This window comes from Salvelinus sp. IW2-2015, unplaced genomic scaffold (assembly GCF_002910315.2).
Source record: "Salvelinus sp. IW2-2015 unplaced genomic scaffold, ASM291031v2 Un_scaffold824, whole genome shotgun sequence".
In the NCBI taxonomy this organism is placed as follows: Eukaryota; Metazoa; Chordata; class Actinopteri; order Salmoniformes; family Salmonidae; genus Salvelinus; species Salvelinus sp. IW2-2015.
In genome coordinates, this window is record NW_019942623.1 from 399510 (window position 1) to 417837 (window position 18328).

Sequence of the window (18328 nt, forward strand, 5' to 3'; positions counted from 1 at the left end):
GGGTTACTCTAATCTATCGCCATGCACTGCCGTCTTTTTCTTTGTGAGAATTTCGAAAGCGTCGCCGTGCGTCTTGTAGTCGACCCACTTTCACTTGACATTACGGAGTATTTCTTTGTGAGATTGTTGATCGAAAAAATATGCAATGGAAATCCTATTTGAATCCCTCACTTCGTCACACAGATAAATGGTAGAGACTGTCAAGGGGGTCCTGAAGTACTTTGTGAGACTCGCAGCACGACACACAGTCACACAGCACACAACACATACAACACACGACACGACACTCCGGAACAACACACACACACACCACTACAATACTGACCCGCCGAGTGCTTAACCACTGGGAAATGAGATTTTGGATTTCGGGATTCGGAAACCCAAACGACAGTCCACGCTCGGTAAAGCTTTCCCCTAAACTTTTAGCGTGGTTTGGAGGGTTTGTGTCTGCATATGACGAGTCATCGTATTTCAATTCCAAACACTTGCAAGTAAATGAAACACCAAAACAAAGCTATACAGTTTTCCCCGGGATAGAAAAGTTAGCAGTCATGCTAGGCCTGGGAAGTTTGTAATGGGGCRAGGGATGTGTGTGTGAAATGGATGGTCAGCTATAGAGGTGAGGCTACAACTAGGGTAGTGCATTTCCTTTGAATGTCCTGCTTATTCACTCCTGATTTCGGAAATCTTTCAACAGGAATTTCTGGAAACCTGTGAATTTTGGTGAAAGTTCCAGGAGTTTTGCAACCAATGGTCATGTGTAGAATCAGATTTGCATAGAAAGGAGAGGGTTTAGACTGGCGTGAGCAAATCCAGCACTAGAGGGTGCAAGAGAAAATGACAAGAGATATTATTTTCAACTCTGGGCTTCAAACCCACTTCCAAATAACTCACTTTGACTCTTTGCTGTTTACTGTCTTTCGAAGGGCAGATGAGGAAAATACCACTTTGTTTCAAGGGCACCAGACCCACCCTCAACCATTGATTAGTGAACATTTTGAATTGGATGTTATTGGACCTGGCCAGGGCCAAGTATTGAGCCAATTAAACKAATTAGGATCCTATTCCCTATATAGTYCACTACGTTCGACCAGGGACTGAACTGGGTGCCATTTAGGAAGCATCCTCTATCTTCTTGAAGGTCAAATTACACAGCAGTTTGGTGTATTGTTATATAGGGACTGAGGTGGCACATGTTTCAGCTGATGGGGCCAAGTCCCCTTTCGCCTCCACGTTTAACCGGGCCTGCAAGCAGAGCTGTTTTTATCAAGACACAAATATCCTGTGCTTTTTCTTTTGGTGAATAGGCACATACAGACACAGCTTGGCTGCATTGTAACTGCGAAGCGGCCACGGTGCGCTCGCATATGGGGCTCGGACAGGACTGTTGCTTTTCTAACTGTATGAAAAGAGTTAACTGATTGAAGATGGGAAAATATATATATGCAGAATAGTGTTAACTGCCTGTAAACAGCTTGGGTGGGGGGGGTTATTTCATAGATTTAATTAATGTAATATGAGGCCTACTGATTATTTCTCACTATCTACTTGCAAGCTAGTCATTGACAGCCAGCATGCTCCCAGAGTCTGCACCACAACGAAGGCGACATGCCCGCTAATCAGACATGCCCGTGTTCATCATCGTTCTTACAGGCGAAATGAAATGATACAATACATTTTCTCGTGATGCATGCAGCTCAAATTATATATACAGTGCCTTCAGAAAGTATTCACACCCTTTGACTTTTTKCACATTTGGTTGTGTTACAGCCTGAATTTAAAATGGATTCAATTCATATTTTTTTGTCACTGGCCTACCATAATGTTAAAGTGAAATTAGCTTTTTAAAATTGTCTACAAATTAATAAAAAATTCTAAACTGAAATGTCTTGAGTCAATAAGTATTTAACCCCTTTGTTATGGCAAGCCTAAATAAGTGTCACACCCTGAACATTTTTATTTCTCTATTTGGTTAGGTGAGGGTGTGATTAGAGTGGACATTCTAGTTTTTCGTTTTCTATGTTGGCCTGGTATGGTTCCCAATCAGAGGCAGCTGTCTATCGTTGTCTCTGATTGGGGATCATATTTAGGCAGCCTTTTCCCACCTGTTGTTTGTGGGATCTTGTTTTTGTGTAGCTGCCTGTGAGRAGCCCAAAACGTCACGTTTCATTTTCTTCTGTTTTGTTTGGTGAGTTTCATATTTATTAAACATGTGGAATTCTACGCACGCTGCGCCTTGGTCCAATRATTCAAATGACTAGGCCAATAAGTTCAGGAGTAAAAACTTGATTAATAAGTTGCATGGACTCACTTTTTGTGCAATAATAGTGTTTAACATGATTTTTGAAAGACTTCCTCATCTCTGTACCCCACACATATAATTATCTGTAAGGTCCCTCAATCAAGCAGTACATTTCAAACACAGGTTCAACCACAAAGACCAGGGAGGTTTTCCAATACCTCGCAAATAAGGGCACCTATTGGTAGATGGGTAAAAAAAAATCTGACATTGAATAACCCTTTAAGCATAGTGAAGTTATTAATTACACTTTGGATGGTGTATCAATAAACCCAGTCACTASAAAGATACAGGCGTTCTTCCCAACTCAGTTGCCGGAGAAGAAGGAAACCGCTCAGGGATTACAACATGAGGCCAAATGGTGACTGTAAAACAGTTACAGAGTATAATGGCTGTGACTACAACATTTCAGTTACTCTACAACACTAACCTAATTGACAGAGTGAAAAGACGGAAGCCTGTACAGAATAAAAATATTCCAAAACATGCATCCTGTTTGCAACAAGGCACTCAAGAAATACTGCAAATAATGTGGCAAAGCAAATCACTTTTTCCTGAATACAAATAGTTATGTTGGGGCAAATCTAATACAACACATTACYGAGTACAACTCTCTATATTTTCCAAGCATAGTGMTGGCTGCATCCTGTAATGGGTATGCTTGTAACCATTAAGGACTGGGGAGTTTTTCAGAATAAAAATAAACAGAATGGAGATATAGTAAAACAAAAATTAGAGAGTATGCCAATATTAAAAAGCCTACACGGGGAATGTCCGCGTTTTAATATTGTACTGGACAAAGACGGGAAGTGGACAAAGATACAGGCTACTGTGCAACTCACTTTTCAGGTAGGATGCACTAWTTTGTTTGATCATCGTTATCACAGTATACCATTGTTATTATTGTAGGCATATTTGTTATTCTAAACCAGTTCCTTAAATATGCAAAACGTGTTTTGTTTTATTCTGTTGAGACACTTTCGTTGGCTAAATTAAGTTAAATCTGTCTTTTTAATTGTGTGCGCTGTATTTAGTTTAAGATAGGTTATATAAGTAGGCCTGTTGTAAAATACATATAATTTGCCTATTGCTTTAGGCAATAGCCTTTCTTGGTAATTGCTGGACCTTTTGAGAAGGTTTAAACCAGTTTGCCAGTGTTTTGTTTCATTCTGAGCCATTTCCTTTGGCCAAATCAAGTTCCAACTGTAATGGGTTGCCGCAATATAATATCCTGCTCMTATTTTCCCTATAAAATTGGCTTGACTTACTTTTTGTAGTACCCTAATAAAGTTTAGAAACTTTTGTGAAGGTTTGGTGTGGTTATTAACCTATTATACRGCAGGCCTYTGATATGAAGGCAGTACCCACCAGCACTCCAACTGACTCTGATAGTTGAACTTGAGGTGAGGAATYATGTTTTAGTCCTACCAAAGTTACTCCTATATTCTTACAATATAATGCTTATCTTTCMAACAAAAATATTAACGAAGTAGCCACCTTCTGTACACCTATATTTGTATAGCAGATGCAGTAGGCTAGCCTCTGTGACAAGGATAATTACATGTCTGTGTCGTAGCATAGCATATCTCTCTTTCTCCGGGGCTAGGCCTCAGCTTCTCATGCTTTACATTTATTTTTTGTATATTCATATCATACAGTGGACGCCTAATCCTACAGGTCTATGCATGCAATGCTCTGATGCATTTAGTGCTCAAATCTCCGACAGCTGAACCATGAGATGGACAATTGCTGTTTGGGGAAAAGTCAAAACCAATAAAACAATAGGCTATAACGTTTTGTAATTCTTCATATCAAAACACAAGGAATAGTGTTAGGCTATAGGCTGATTTTAAGGACACGTGTGGCACATTTGGCCAATATCCCTCGTATATTGATGGTGCTGGCTGCGTGGGTGGARGCCCTAATGGGTTACGCACCCAATTCATATGATTTAGGGCAGGGTACTGGGCAGAGGCCGGCTAGTGGGGGACTATTTAACAGTCTGGTGGCCTGCTCCAATAGAAGATGGGGATAGTGCCAACTTCCTGAAGAAGGGCCTCCGTCAAATTGAATGACAGTAAATAAATGAGTTATGGAAAAASCTGACAGGCGTTAACATGGAAAATGGAAAAAGAGATGTCTGCTTGTGTCCAGTGAGCCCTAAACGATGACYTTAAAGAATGCAAATACTGTACTCTGAAGCAGATAGCCTGCTGTAAAATAGTCAAACACTTACGCTATTCTGTACTGACATTTTACTCAGCAAGGGAATCTAGCCTAATTAATTCCCATGTRAAAAACATAACACATGACTTATAAGCAGAGTCAACACAACCCTTTCTCCTCCACAGCTTGATAGCTACCACAGTAAATTGGCTACGATGAATGCGCGAGATTGCTAAGTGRCTGCTTGAAGAGTGACGCGTTTTAACTGAATCCAGACATTGTTTGTTGGGCAYGTGTTCTAGATTGAAGAGAGGAAGAGGAGGGGAATTGTCATGCAGRGAAAGAGAGAGACAGAGAGAGAGAGAGAGAAAGAGGGAGATCTCTGCCGATGCTGGTGCCTTTTCATCGAGGGCCCCTGCTGGGACCGACCTGGGCAATACACCAGACTAAGCTTTCAGCCTGGCAGACCCCATACAATGCTGAGGGTTTTAACATGGGCCTGGGGAGCTGTGTGGTGTAAGTGGTTTGTGTGTGTGTGCGTGCGTGCGTGCGTGCGTGCGTGCGTGCGTGCGTGCGTGCTTGCGTGCGTGCGTGCGAGCGTTCGAGAGCTTGCGTCTGAGAGAGTGTGTATGTGTTTGTGGGTATGTGAGCGAGCGTGGATACGAGACAGTTGGAGCATGATAAAGCAAGGTTTACAGACTGACAAGGTGACTTAAGGCTCAGAGCGAGAAAATATAATTGAAAAGTAGGACTCTTTTTTTAAGTTTGAAGGAAATAAAAGTACATACATGGGGGAATATTCAAACTGGGATACTCCCTTTCAAGCTCTCCAAGTTCTCCTTTCATGTGTTCTTCTGAAACATGCATGGGAAGCGCTCCAAAGGGGYTGGAAGCATCCAGYCGCCGTTCAAGCTCCTAATACATAATGTTACAGCAGTTCCGGATGGGAATCAGAATACACCCTTGGGTCTGGAGAGCTTGCTGTCACATTCCATGAACAGTATACACCAGAAAACTACAAGTATGGTAACCCTGTGAGTACATTGGACTCTCTTCACCTTGCTTTTCCCATTTAATGGATGCATATATCTCTAAACACAAGAGTACTCCATGGTAAGGTGTCCCTGTGCGGACATACCTTGCTTGCGGACGTCCTCCACGGCGAGGATGAGCTCSTCCTTGAGATCGTGGCTGTTCTTAGCGATCTGCTCGCCCTTCTCCAGGAAGTTCTGCGTGGCCTGCTCCACGGACAGGGCCAGCACGTGCGCCTTCTTGGAGCGCCCCTTCTTCTTACTGCTGGGCCCTTTGTTGCTGGTGTTCACCAGGGTGGTCACCTGACAGACGGAGAGGGAGAGGTTAGGACGGGAACGGATGCTGTTATGCAGGAAGAACGAGACTTGGTTCTTTGTAAAACGGCTCYGGTTTCTCAGCTACAACTCATACCATCCTCACGCTCGTGATCTAGCAGAACAACAACTGTTCAGCCTAGCACATCTACGGTAAGTCAAAAGGAACAAAATAGATCCAAGAGGCTACATAGAGAAAATAACCGATGCCAAAAGGTGTGTGTTAATGTTATAAAGCACTCTTATACACTAACTGCTAGTTCAATGACCTGTGGGATATGTTGCTGACTGATCCCCCCCCACTCCCCCCAATTGAAATGAAAGACAAGTCTTACAGTAATCTAAGCAGATCATAAAGGGACGAGGACACTCCAATGGCTGTCCTGGAGCTTAAAACGTTGAAAGGCATCTCGTATAGTTAGATTGCATTTCATCGCCGTTCATCCGGCCTATTCACACAACTAAAAGACGTCTTCGCAAGCAGTTCAGGAGGCACGCCATCATGAGTCATTGACAAKGCTAGAGCGTGCAGGAGATGCGACATGCCTTCAAACGGGGACTCCTGTGTCTTTGAGCAGAATGTATGTAAGGAATAGGGGGACATTAAGGACGCACACAAAAAAGCCAGTGTGTTAGAAGGGCTAACAGCTACATTTGTGGGAGTGATAAAAAGTCATATGGCCAAGTATAGAAAGTTTACTTTGAGGTAGAGTCCCAAATGTCACCCATAGTCCCTATATCTAGTGCTCTACTTTTGACCTAGTTTGGAAAAACAGAAAACCTTATTGGGACAGATTCAGGCCGTACCTCTCTGTTCTTGTGAAACGGTGTGGTCAATTAGAAACACCAGACTTGGTTTTAATGGTTCCCCAACGTCAGCCGAGGTTGGTTCTCAAACTGCTACTCTACCAGTATAGCCTACTGTACATCTGTTTGGAGTGAGACACACAGAGTATTGAAGAGAAAAGGCATCCTGAAGCACTAAATGAAACACGCGCCCAGCTAAAGCACCGGAGAGACGGAGATCTCTGCCGACGCTGGTGCCTTTTCATTGAGGGCCCCTGCTGGGACCGACCTGGGCAATACACCAGAGCCAGACTAAGCTTTCAGCCTGGCAGACTCCATACAACGCTGAGGGTTTTAACATGGGCCTGGGGCGCCGTGTGGTGTGAGCGGTYTATGTGTGTGTGTCCGTGAGAGAGCGTGTATGTGGGTATGCGAGCGTGTGTGGATACGAGACAGTTGGAGCATGATAAAGCACATTTTACAGACTGGCAAGGTGACTTGAGAGAAAATATCATTGAAAAGTAGGGCTCTTTTTTAAGTTTGAAGGAAATACAAGTACATACATGGGGGAATATTCAAACTGGGATACTCCCTTTAAAGCTCTCCGAGTTCTCCTTTCATGTGTTCTTCTGAAACATGCATGGGAAGKGCTCCAAAGGGGYTGGAAGCATCCAGGCGCCGTTCAAGCTCCTAATACATAATGTTACAGCAGTCAAAAAGTCATATTGCTAAGTACAGAAAATTAACTTTGAGGTTGAGTCCCAAATGTCAACCATAGTCCCTATATCTAGCGCTCTACTTTTGACCTAGTTTGGAAAAACAGAAAACCTTATTGGGACAGATTCAGGAAGTACCTCTCTGTTCTTCAGAAACGGTGTAGTCAATTAGAAACACCAGACTTGGTTTTCATGGTTCCCCAACGTCAGCGGAGGTTGGTTCTCAAACTGCTACTCTACCAGTATAGCCTACTGTACATCTGTTTGGAGTGAGACACATAGAGTATTGAAGAGAAAAGGCATCCTGAAGCACTAAATGAAACACGRGCCCAGCTAAAGCACRGGAGGGWACGTKCTTGTACATGTACTGCCGTCTGGGGCCTGCTTTGCCAAAATCTGCTTGGGGGTAAATCGAGGAACAGGACTGCAAATCAAATTGGACCCTCAAGTCTGGCTCCAGGCAAGCAGGAGGAGTGCCTACAAGTCAACGCTACCACAAGTCCACTGAGAAGGGTTGTGGGGGTGTTTCTAGKTTCGTAGCTTCCGGGTTCTGCCTTTTGGTTTCGGTAATGGCCCCACGTCGCACAATTACCATGCCGAAATGGAGGCGTAATGAGCCGAACTTCCCACACAGGGGGAGAGACAAGCTAACAGCCATCCAAGTGAACAGCTGTTGGGGGTCCCTATGCGTCAGCTAGCTTCTCAGAASCTCCGAGAGCGTAGTGGGGCTCGCTGTGGTTAAGCTGGGCCTGGCTTTGCCTCGGGACAACACGGCATACAATTCTCAGCTGCCAAATACTGGGAGTACATTGAAACACACCATTTTTTGAGAGACGCTTCCAGGTTGGATTCATGCACCAGAAACAAATGAGGGAAACTAGGTCACGAAACAACCTACATTTCAGCAATGAACTGAAATGAAGCCGCTGCTTTTAGTCTGCCATTGAAATGCTGAGGGTAGAGGCCTACAGGCGAGTTAACCTTTTACCAGTATGATGGGATGGAACTGGAGAAATGTATCGGTGTGGATGCAAGGACCGACCATCCATGAGATCAAAATGATCCCTTTTTCCCTTGAAGCTGGAGGCRAGTTCACTTTTTTACCAGTTTGAAGACAAAGTCTTGCAGACTTTCAGACTTCAGCCTCTTCTTACTTCTAAAGTGAGAAGTTTACTGTAAGATAATTTTTTACTCTTAGAGTAATTTTAAAATTATTAGAGTAATTTTACTCTAATAGTAACTTTTCTCTAAGTGTAAAATGACTCTACATAGTAACTAAGACAGAAGCTACAGTATTTGACGAGCATYAGGCTACATTTAAATCACTCCGTGCGAAGCAGAGACAAGCCCACCCGAGCAAACCCGGGACTCCGAATAGCGCCTCAAGCGACATGATACATTATTGGTTCCTTGCTAATGATTCATTGAGCTCCATTAAAGGAGTCTGGGTAATTCCGTTGTCTGTTGATAAATGGAGTCAAAGCAGAACACAAATGACCCTCGTGGCGGCGTCCTGGGTCTCTCTCTGCCAGTGTTGTTGAGGCAGAGAGACGTATTCAGAGAGTTAGTTCATCATGTAGTAAGCAACATAGTGAGCAACATATTTCTGTTTCAAGTCATGCTGATTACAATGTAATACTTTATTACTTGAATGTATCGTGGAGCTCTGGAGAGATGTCTCAGATGACAGCAGGACACACACACACAGACGCACACAGACACACACACAGACACACACACACACACACACACACAAAACGGAAGAATGATTCAGTGTGTGACTGCAGTAGTACCCTGCCATTGCCTGTGGGGAACACGTTGCAGTGTAAATGATGAAAGGAACACGGTGAACTCTGGAGGGGGTACCGAACCAAAGAACGTAACATCAGTCATGCACACACACACACACACACACACACACACATGTATAACCCAGCCCCGGCTCACTTAGCAAGAGAATGACGAGCGTCAACTTGACAAATGCACAGTGAAGGTTTGTGAGGCTACAGTATGATAAGAGAGCTGGTGGCATCTTAATCTGAAACTACAGATGTYGGATCATAATTTGGCCTGTCTTGTCGCGGCAAAAGGAATCCTGGAGCAACAGGATTTGACCGTTTAGTCTGTAAGGCTGCTTGATCGGTGGTTAGGCTATTAACTGGTCAAAATGAGGCGAGATGAAAAGTGGAATACTGTTTATATAACCGTGTTTAAGTCTGGGTTTTTAGTGACTCGCGAAGCTCAACTGCATTTCCTCTGGCGCAGAAAAATTCTCAGGAACAAACGAGTGATCAAATMAAGGTCCTACATCTGTATGTTCCATGCAATTGCAGGTGACTACTTGCAGTGACTACTTATCCACTCTATCAGGGGCCCCTCAAAGATAAGAAGAAGACAGATAGTGATGAAGTAATGTCTCTGCCTGTCACTGGCCAATACATCTATATGAGTTAAGAAACAATGTGAAGGTATATGGTGGCCTTTTGCTGGAGTTGTCTTACTGCTACCTTCTACATTTTGGAGGGAATGGACATAAGAACATGTGTATGTGTGTTTGTGTTCATGCTAGCGTGCATGCGGGTGGATATATACCAGTGGAGGCTCCTCAGAGTAGGAAGGGGAATTTCATAAAATWAAAAATTGTAAAACATTGAAAAAGTTATCCTTTTTAGATAAAACTATACTAAATATATTCACGTCACCAAATAATTGATTAAAACACACTGTTTTTTCAATGAAGGTCTATAGTAGCCTCAACAGCACTCTGTAGGGTAGCACCATGGTGTAGCCGGAGGACAGCTAGTTTCTGTCCTCCTCTGAGTATATTGACTTCAATAAAAAACCTAAGAGACTCTTGGTTCTCACCCCCTTCCATAGACTTACACAGTAATTATGACAACTTCCAGGGAACGTCCTACAACCTATCAAAGCTCTTGCAGCATGAACTGACATGTGGTCCACCCAATCAAAGTATCAGAGAATGAATCTCTATAGATGTAGATATAGATATAGATGTATTGGCCATTCTGTACAGCACTTTGAGATATCAGCTGATGTAAGAAGGGCTTTATAAATACATTTGACTTGATTCTAGTACTGAAAGCATAGGCATAAGCTAGCTAGCATCGCCTGGTCACATACAGCTGATGTGTTGTTCATTGAAGTCCACAAATGAAGGGAAAAGGTGAGAGGAGGAGAGTGCATAGAGGCTAGAATGAATACAACGTGGCTGCAATGAAAATGAACTGCGTTTATGAGTGATCAAGGGTGTATTCATTCCGCCGATTCTGTTGAAAAACATTTTTTTTTAAACGGAAGCAAACGAAACAGGGACAACAAATACCTGAACTTGTCCTAAAGAAACTGTTGGATTAATGATCAGCTAGATGCAGGCAAGAGTGTGCAAGGCGCTATTGCATGTGTCACTGTCTGTCCATGTGTCACTGTCTGTCACCTTAAAATGTTCTCTCGACCAGTGTGCGCCTACGTTGTAAACGTTCATTCCTAGGCTAGGTTGTAGCAACCTCATGATGGGTCAAAGGACAATTCCATTATCAGGTAGTAGCCTAAACCTATCCATGTTACATTGAACTGGGTGAATGGAATATGAATGACAGCCATCCAATATGCTGGAATAGTAATAAGGCCGTGCTCATGAAAAAGTAGCATTGTCCTCCCTCATTATAAACGGCACTGACCACCACTGGTGTGTACGTGTGTGTGGGTGTGTGCGTGTGKGCTCACGTGTCCATGTGGTGGTGTGTGTTATGCATAGAAGCAAAGACCGAGCGTGTTTAAGTGCGTCTAAAATAGGCCGTGTTTAAATGTGGATGAGGGAGGATTCATTTGTTCCAGCCTTCTTCCGTGCTGAGAGTGTACTGTGGTTCGTATGAAATATACATCCAGCTTTTAGAACTCACAGTTACCTAATAGGGACCTCCATCATTACTCATGGGAAAGCTCTACTTCTATACTGTAGCTGCACATACTTTTTATATATCACTGCTCGCAACGGTAATGAATAAAAGAACACATAACGAAGGGCAAACGAATGAATCCAATCCCAGCCAAATCAGCCCCCTGTGTTCCCTTGATGAGGCAGCAATAATTTTTGTTTAACCCTGAGATATAGACGAGGTGATACAACAAATCCATATCTCTGTCCCTGACGGCTTCCTTTCGCCCCASCGAAGAAACCTATTAATGCAAGGAAAAAGATGGAAAAAATTGGAAGGGAACTCAGAAGGGAAAGAAATTCAATAAAGATGTATAAAAAGAAAAGTCTGACAATAAAACTGCTCATCTGCAGTAACCTTACATATTTCGATTGGCTTGGGAGATTAACAGGAAGGGCTAGGCCCTTGCACATTAAAACAACATCACATTTAAGGTTGCAGGATTCCCACTAGGGCTGGGCAATACAAATCATATCTACATCATGATATATATCTTGGTTTCAAAACAAAATTCTCTCTTAATGAGCTTTGTTGTACAATTAAAGGTAAAATACATTGCATTTCAAACAGTCAGCAATAATCTAATGAATTCAGGGTGTGTCAAATTAGGCTAAATACAGTATTAACCCCACTAATAATTACATTATTTTATCAAAATAGTTTAACCTGCTTTGTTGCAACAATCACTGATCTGGCTTTGAAGTCTATGAAGATGCCTTTTTTTTATTATTTTTTTTACAAATTTTACCAGAACGGTGCATAATGCACATTCACTAATAATGACTAACTTCAAGCATCTTGTACTCTTATAATCTCCACCCGGCACAACCAGAAGAGGCCTGGCCACCCCTCAGAGCCTGGTTCATCCTTAGGTTTCTTCCTAGGCTCCTGCCTTTCTAGAGAGCTTCTATATCTGCATTGCTTGCTGTTTGGGGTTTCAGGCTGGGTTTCTGTGTAGCACTTTGTGACATCTGCTGATGTAAGAAGGGCTTTCTAAATACATTTGATTGATTGATTGATTCTTGTAGCAGTTACAGTTAATGTCGGAAGTTTACATACACTCAGGTTGGAGTCATTAAAACTCGTTTTTCAACCACTCCACAAATGTCTTGTTAACAAACTATAGTTTTGGTAAGTCGGTTAGGACATCTACTTTGTGCGTCAAGTACTTTTTCCACCAATTGTTAACAGACAGATTATTTCACTTATAATTCACTGTATCATAATTCCAGTGGGTCAGAATTGTACATACACTAAGTTGACTGTGCCTTTAAACAGCTTGGAAAAGTACCAGAAAATTATGTCATGTCTTTAGAAGCTTCTGATAGGCTAATTGACATCCTTTGAGTCAATTGGAGGTCTACCTGTGGATGTATTTCAAGGCCTACCTTCAAACTCAGTGCATATTCGCTTGACATCATGGGAAAATCAAAAGAAATCGCCAAGACCTCAGAAAAATCCTCACAAGTCTGGTTCATCCTTGGGAGCAATTTCCAAATGCCTGAAGGTACCACGTTTCTTGTATAAACAATAGTATGCAAGAATAAACACCACGGGACCACGCAGCCTCATACCGCTCAGGAAGGAGACGCATTCTGTCTCCTAGAGATGAACGTACTTTGGTGCGAAAAGTGGAAATCAATCCCAGAACAACAGCAAAGGACCAAAGGACCTTGTAAAGATGCTGGAGGAAACAGGTACAAAAGTATCTATATCCACAGTAAAACGAGTCCTATATCGACATAACCTGAAGGCCGCTCAGCAAGGAAGAAGCCACTGCTCCAAAACCGCCATTAAACAGCCAGTCTCTGGTTTGCAACTGCACATGGGGAAAAAGATCGTACTTTTGGAGAAATGTCCTCTTGTCTGATGAAACAAAAATAAACTGTTTAGCCATAATGACCATCGTCATGTTTGGAGGAAAAAGGGGGAGGCTTGCAAGCCGAAAAACACAATCGTGAACCACGGTTCACTGCAGGAGGGACTGGTGCACTTCACAAATAGATGGCATCATGAGGATGGAAAATTATGTGATATATTGAAGCAACATCTCAAGACATCAGTCAGGAAGTTAAAGCTTGGTCGAAAACAGGTCTTCAAATGGACAATGACCCCAAGCATATTTCCAAAGTTGTGCCAAAATGGCTTAAGGACAACAAAGTCAAGGTTTTGGAGTGGCCATTACAAAGCCCTCTACTCAATCCTATAGAAAATGTGTGGGCAGAACTGAAAAAGCGTGTGCGAGCAAGAGGCCTACAAACCTGACTCAGTTACACCAAGCTCTGTCAGGAGGAATGGGCCGAAATTCACCCAACTTATTGTGGGAAGCTTGTGGAAGGCTAACCGAAACTTTGACCCAAGTTAAACAATTTAAAGGCAATGCTACCAAACACTAATTGAGTGTTATGTAAACTTCTGACCCACTGGGAATATGATGAAAAATAAAAAGCTGAAATAAATCATATCTCTCTACTATTATTCTGAATTTCACATTCTTAAATAAAGGTTGATCTGAACTGACCTAAGACAGGGAATTTTTACTTGGATTAAATGTCAGGAATTGTGAAAAACTGAGTTTAAATGTATTTGGCTAAGGTGTATGTAAACTTATCTGAACTTCACTAGTATTATGAATATAAACACAGGTCTCATAAATAATCTCTCAAGCACAAGCCCGCGTGCAATAAGCATCCAGCTAATATTTATGTTTCAAGTTTCGCCAACTTGGATCTATTTGCTAGCGACAAGGTTGAAGAGTTATGAAACACATTTCTCAACTGTATGAACAGCATGTTGCCTGTCCACTTTGTTCAGTGTTGATAAATGCAATGGCCCCACCTTACTTCTCCAGACATGAGACTGAGTTGCCATATTCCTTGTATAATTGTTGTTTTAATGCTTATTGCACATTTTACCAGATCAATGTTCATTTGATACCTCCAGTTTTAATAGTGTTGCTCTCACTTGAGACCAAAGGTTGCTAGCAATTATTTAGAATGAAGTTATGTCCATATGGTTTTATCACCTGAATGCATTGAAAGCTTTCAGAGAATATCGATTTTTTATCAGGTGTTGTTGTCAGGGGATGTGTGGCAGGGGTGGTCATGCGGGGGTGTTGGGGGCAGGGGGGTGTGCATGGGTTTTTGCGGGTTGGTGTTGGCAGGTTGTGGGCAGGTTTTGGCGGCGTTGATGTGTAGGGTGGTTGGCAGGGTCATACTGTGTGTGCAAGGGTATTGTGTATGTCCGTAGGCCGGTTGGTGTGTTGGTCAAAGTGGTGGCATGAACAAGGAGGGCGTTGGTTGACCTGTTGGCAGGAGGAGAGTCTGTGAGCGGTTGGTGGTGGTGGCAGGGGTTGGCGTGGTGGAGTGGGGTTGGGATGTGGTGAGGTTGTGTGAGGGCAGGGGGTTGGGTGTTTGCAGTGGTGTGTGGTCAGTGGGGTGGTGTGTGCCAGGGGTTGGTTGCAGGGTTGTGGGGCAGGGTGGTGGCAGGGGGTTGGTATGTGCAGTGTGGGGGTGGCAGGGGTTGGGTGGCAGGGGTGTGGCGGGTTGGGGGCTGGGGTGTGTCAGGTGGTGGTGGCAGGGGTTGGTGTGTGTGCAGGGGGGTTTGTGTGTGCAGGGGTGTTGTGGCAGGGGGTTTGGTACGTGTGTGGCAGGGGGGTTGGTGTATGGTGGGGATTGTGGTGCGGAGGGCGTGTTGGTATGTCAGGGCAGTGGGGTTGGTGTGATGTGGCAGGGGGGTTGGTGGTGTGAGTTGTGTGGGCAGGGGGGCGTTGGGTGTGTGCCAGGGGGGTTGTGTGTGTGGCCTGGGGGTTGTGTGTGTGTGGCAGGGGGTTGGTGTCGTGTGGCCAGGGGGGTTGGTGTGTTGGCAGGGGGGTGTGTGGTGCTGAGGGGGTTGGTGTGTGAGGCAGGGGGTTGTTGAGTGCCAGGGGGGTGGTCGAGGTTGTGTGTGTGGCCAGGTTGGTTGGTGCTGTGATGGCAGGGGGGGTTTGGTGTGGTGTGGCAGTGGGGTGGTGTGTGTGGCCAGTGGGGTTGTGTGTGTGCCAGGGGGTTGGGTATGTGTGGTCAGGGGGGATTGGTGTGGTGTGGAGGGGTTGGTGTCGATGTGGTGGGCCGGGGGTTGGTAATGTGTGGCAAGTGGGGTTTGGTGTGTAGTGGCAGAGGGGGTTGGTGTGTGTGGCAGGGGGTTGGTGTGGTGTGCAAAGGGGGGTGGTGTGTGTGGCATGGGGGTTTGGTGTGGAGTGGCAAGGGGGTTGGCTGTTGTGTGGAGGGGGGTTGGTGTGTGTGGCCAGGGGGGTTAACTGGTGGTGTGTCGGCAGGGAGTGGTGTGTGTGAGGAGGGTGGGTTGTTGAGTGGCCAGGGGGGTTGGTCCGTTGGTGTGGCAGGGGGGTTGGTGCAGTGGCAGGGGTGGTGTAGTGGAGGGGTTGGTGCTGTGTGTGGACAGGGGGGTTGGTTTGTGTGTGGAGGGGGGTTGGTGTGTGTGTGCAAGGGTTGGGTTGGTTGTGTGTCAGGGGGGTTGGTGTGCTGTGAGTGGGGGCATGGGGTTGTGTGCGTGTGGGGGTGGGTGGGTTGTTCTGTGTGTGGGGGGTGGTGTGTGTGGCAGGGGGGTGGTGTGTGTGCGATGGGCAGGGGGGTTGGTGTCAGTGGCAGGGGGGGTTGGTGTGGTGGCAGGGTGGGGGGGGTTGGTTTTTGGTGTGGGGCAGGTGGGGTGTGTGGAGTGTAAACAGAGAGGAAGAGGGAGTGAGAAGGTTCACTCCCATAATGCTGTCCCAAAATAAGACCAATTTGTTTTCTATTGGGCTTTTGCGGATACAGGCATTTGTGGAATTATTCACCGCATAACATTTTGAATGTGATGACATCGCCACCTAATCTCCCAACTAAAAATCAATCAATCAATCAATCAAAGAGAGAGAACAGAGACAGGGACCAGAGACAGGACAGAGACAGAGACAGACAGACAGACAGACAGACAGACAGACAGACAGACAGACAGACAGACAGACAGACAGACAGAGGAAGAGTCCTCTACCTTATTTATGTTTAGAGAACCGCCAACCCACCCCGCCCAAGGCGATACCCAGGTAGACGTCATGATCTAGTGCCCCCCACCCCACCCCCCAAAACCCCCTCACCACATCTCTGATTCAGCCTCCAACTTCAGCCAATACGAGGCCTTGTTTTGGTTTGACCGTAATTAAACGGTGATGCTGTAGCGCTCAGCTTAATGAGGGTGTATTAAGTAAGACATGACCGTGGTGAAGGGCCTCACGGGCAAAGCTCCACCAGGGATGCCCACGGGATGCCTCAACCCTGGAATCCATGTGTGTCAAATCAGTAGGKCAGACAACTACCATAACCGCTACACTACACTCAGCCCTTCACTGCTCCTCAGTGATCCTCATATTAAATACAGTAGAAGGCACTCTGTTTCCAGCAAGGCAGTAAGGCTGTACGGCCATAGAGGTAATACACTGAACGAAAAATATAAACGCAACATGCAACAATTTCTAAAATTGTTTACTGAGTTACAGTTTATATGAGGAAATAATTCAACTGGGCCCACCCACTCGGCAGCCAGGCTGTGGAGGTCCTGGGCTGGCGTGGTTACATGTGGTGTGTGGTTGTGAGGCTGGCTGAACATACTGCCAAATTCTRGATATGCCAAACCTGTCAGGTGGATGGATGATTTTGGAGAAATYCTCATTAACAGGGTTGTAAAGAAATGTGTGCACAAAATTTGAGAAAATTCTGGTATTTTTGTATTTCAGCTCATGAAACATGTTTGGTTACATGTTTGGTTTTTATTTTTGTTCAGTATATATATATATTCTAATCTGTGGTATCATTGCAAAACACATGCACGCAACGAACACGCACCCACCCACACACACACACTTTCAAGCTTTCAGTCCTATACGTTTAAATATTATAAAATCAAAATGCGGGAAGCGTGAAAAGCACCTGTTTCATCTACTTTTGGCTGACTGTGGGAAAAAATAAAAGAAACCAAAGTTTGGAGGCGAGTAAGAAACTCGGACCCCCAAAAAAAACTACGTTTCTGGAAGTATATCAGCTAGCTGCTGTCCACGACAGCACATTTCACCATCCGCCAGACGGCGGCCTCATTTAGACTGTCAACATAATGCGTCGAACGGAACCGTTTTACACTGATGAGACAAGACGTGGACATCGGATTTAGCAAACAGTCCCGCAGGAACAAGCATTGCTGAGTCAGACAATTGTTTTCTCTCTTTCCRTTTTCTCCCTAAAGCTGAGGGACATTTCATTTCATGCCCCCTTAGACAACGCAGCCGTTTCCAGCAGKCGCAGAGGCTTCCCTGGCTTACTCGCTGTCACTTCAGACTTTAGGCTGCGACTCACTCAAATTGGGACCCTATTCCCTATATGGTGCACTGCTTTTGGCCAGGGACCACGGGGCTATAAGGCCTGCGCCCCAATGGGCACTGGTCAAAAGTAGTGCACTGTATAGGGAATAGGGTGCCATTTGGAATACAGKRGTTGTTTTCCTGATGCCTGGGTGCTTGAACTGCGGCGCAACACCTTCTGTAATTTCATGAAGTCATGTTTAGGAAAGGGTCTGTTACACTGTTACACAGCCTGTCCAACAGTATCACAAATAGCTGTGCTTTCTAAATGCTACATCTCTCAACCCAGATATTTGCCAACAAATTCCCTACATAGTGCACGCGCACACACACGCGCACACACACATAAACAGAAGGACATATGAGCAGACTTGGAGCCACAACAGGAGGGCCCAATTAGTGTTCCAGTCGCATTGTCAAGGCGACGCGACGGCCTCAGTTCAGCCACTGTTGCTTTGGCAATGTTTCTCTCTTCAAAACCCCCGACGCTGAATTGGAGGGGCATCTATCTCTTTCTGCCCCCCCCCCCCCCTCTCTCAAATTCAATTTAAGGGTTTTATTGGCATGGGAAACATATGTTAACATTGCCAAAGCAAGTGAAGTAGATAATGAACAAAAGTAACAGTAAACATTACACTCACAGACGTTCCAAAAGAATAGAGCCATTTCAATTT

General features: G+C 44.7%; 1 protein-coding gene across 1 annotated transcript in view; it reads right to left on the minus strand.

Annotated features, from left to right (window-relative positions):
* LOC112068998 (catenin alpha-2-like) overlaps positions 1 to 18328 on the minus strand; it is a 103826-nt gene that overhangs the window by 57210 nt on the left and 28288 nt on the right. The window contains exon 3 of the mRNA XM_070438360.1: positions 5604 to 5799. Coding sequence (XP_070294461.1) covers positions 5604 to 5799 — 196 coding nt within the window. The remainder of the gene's footprint in view (positions 1 to 5603; positions 5800 to 18328) is intronic.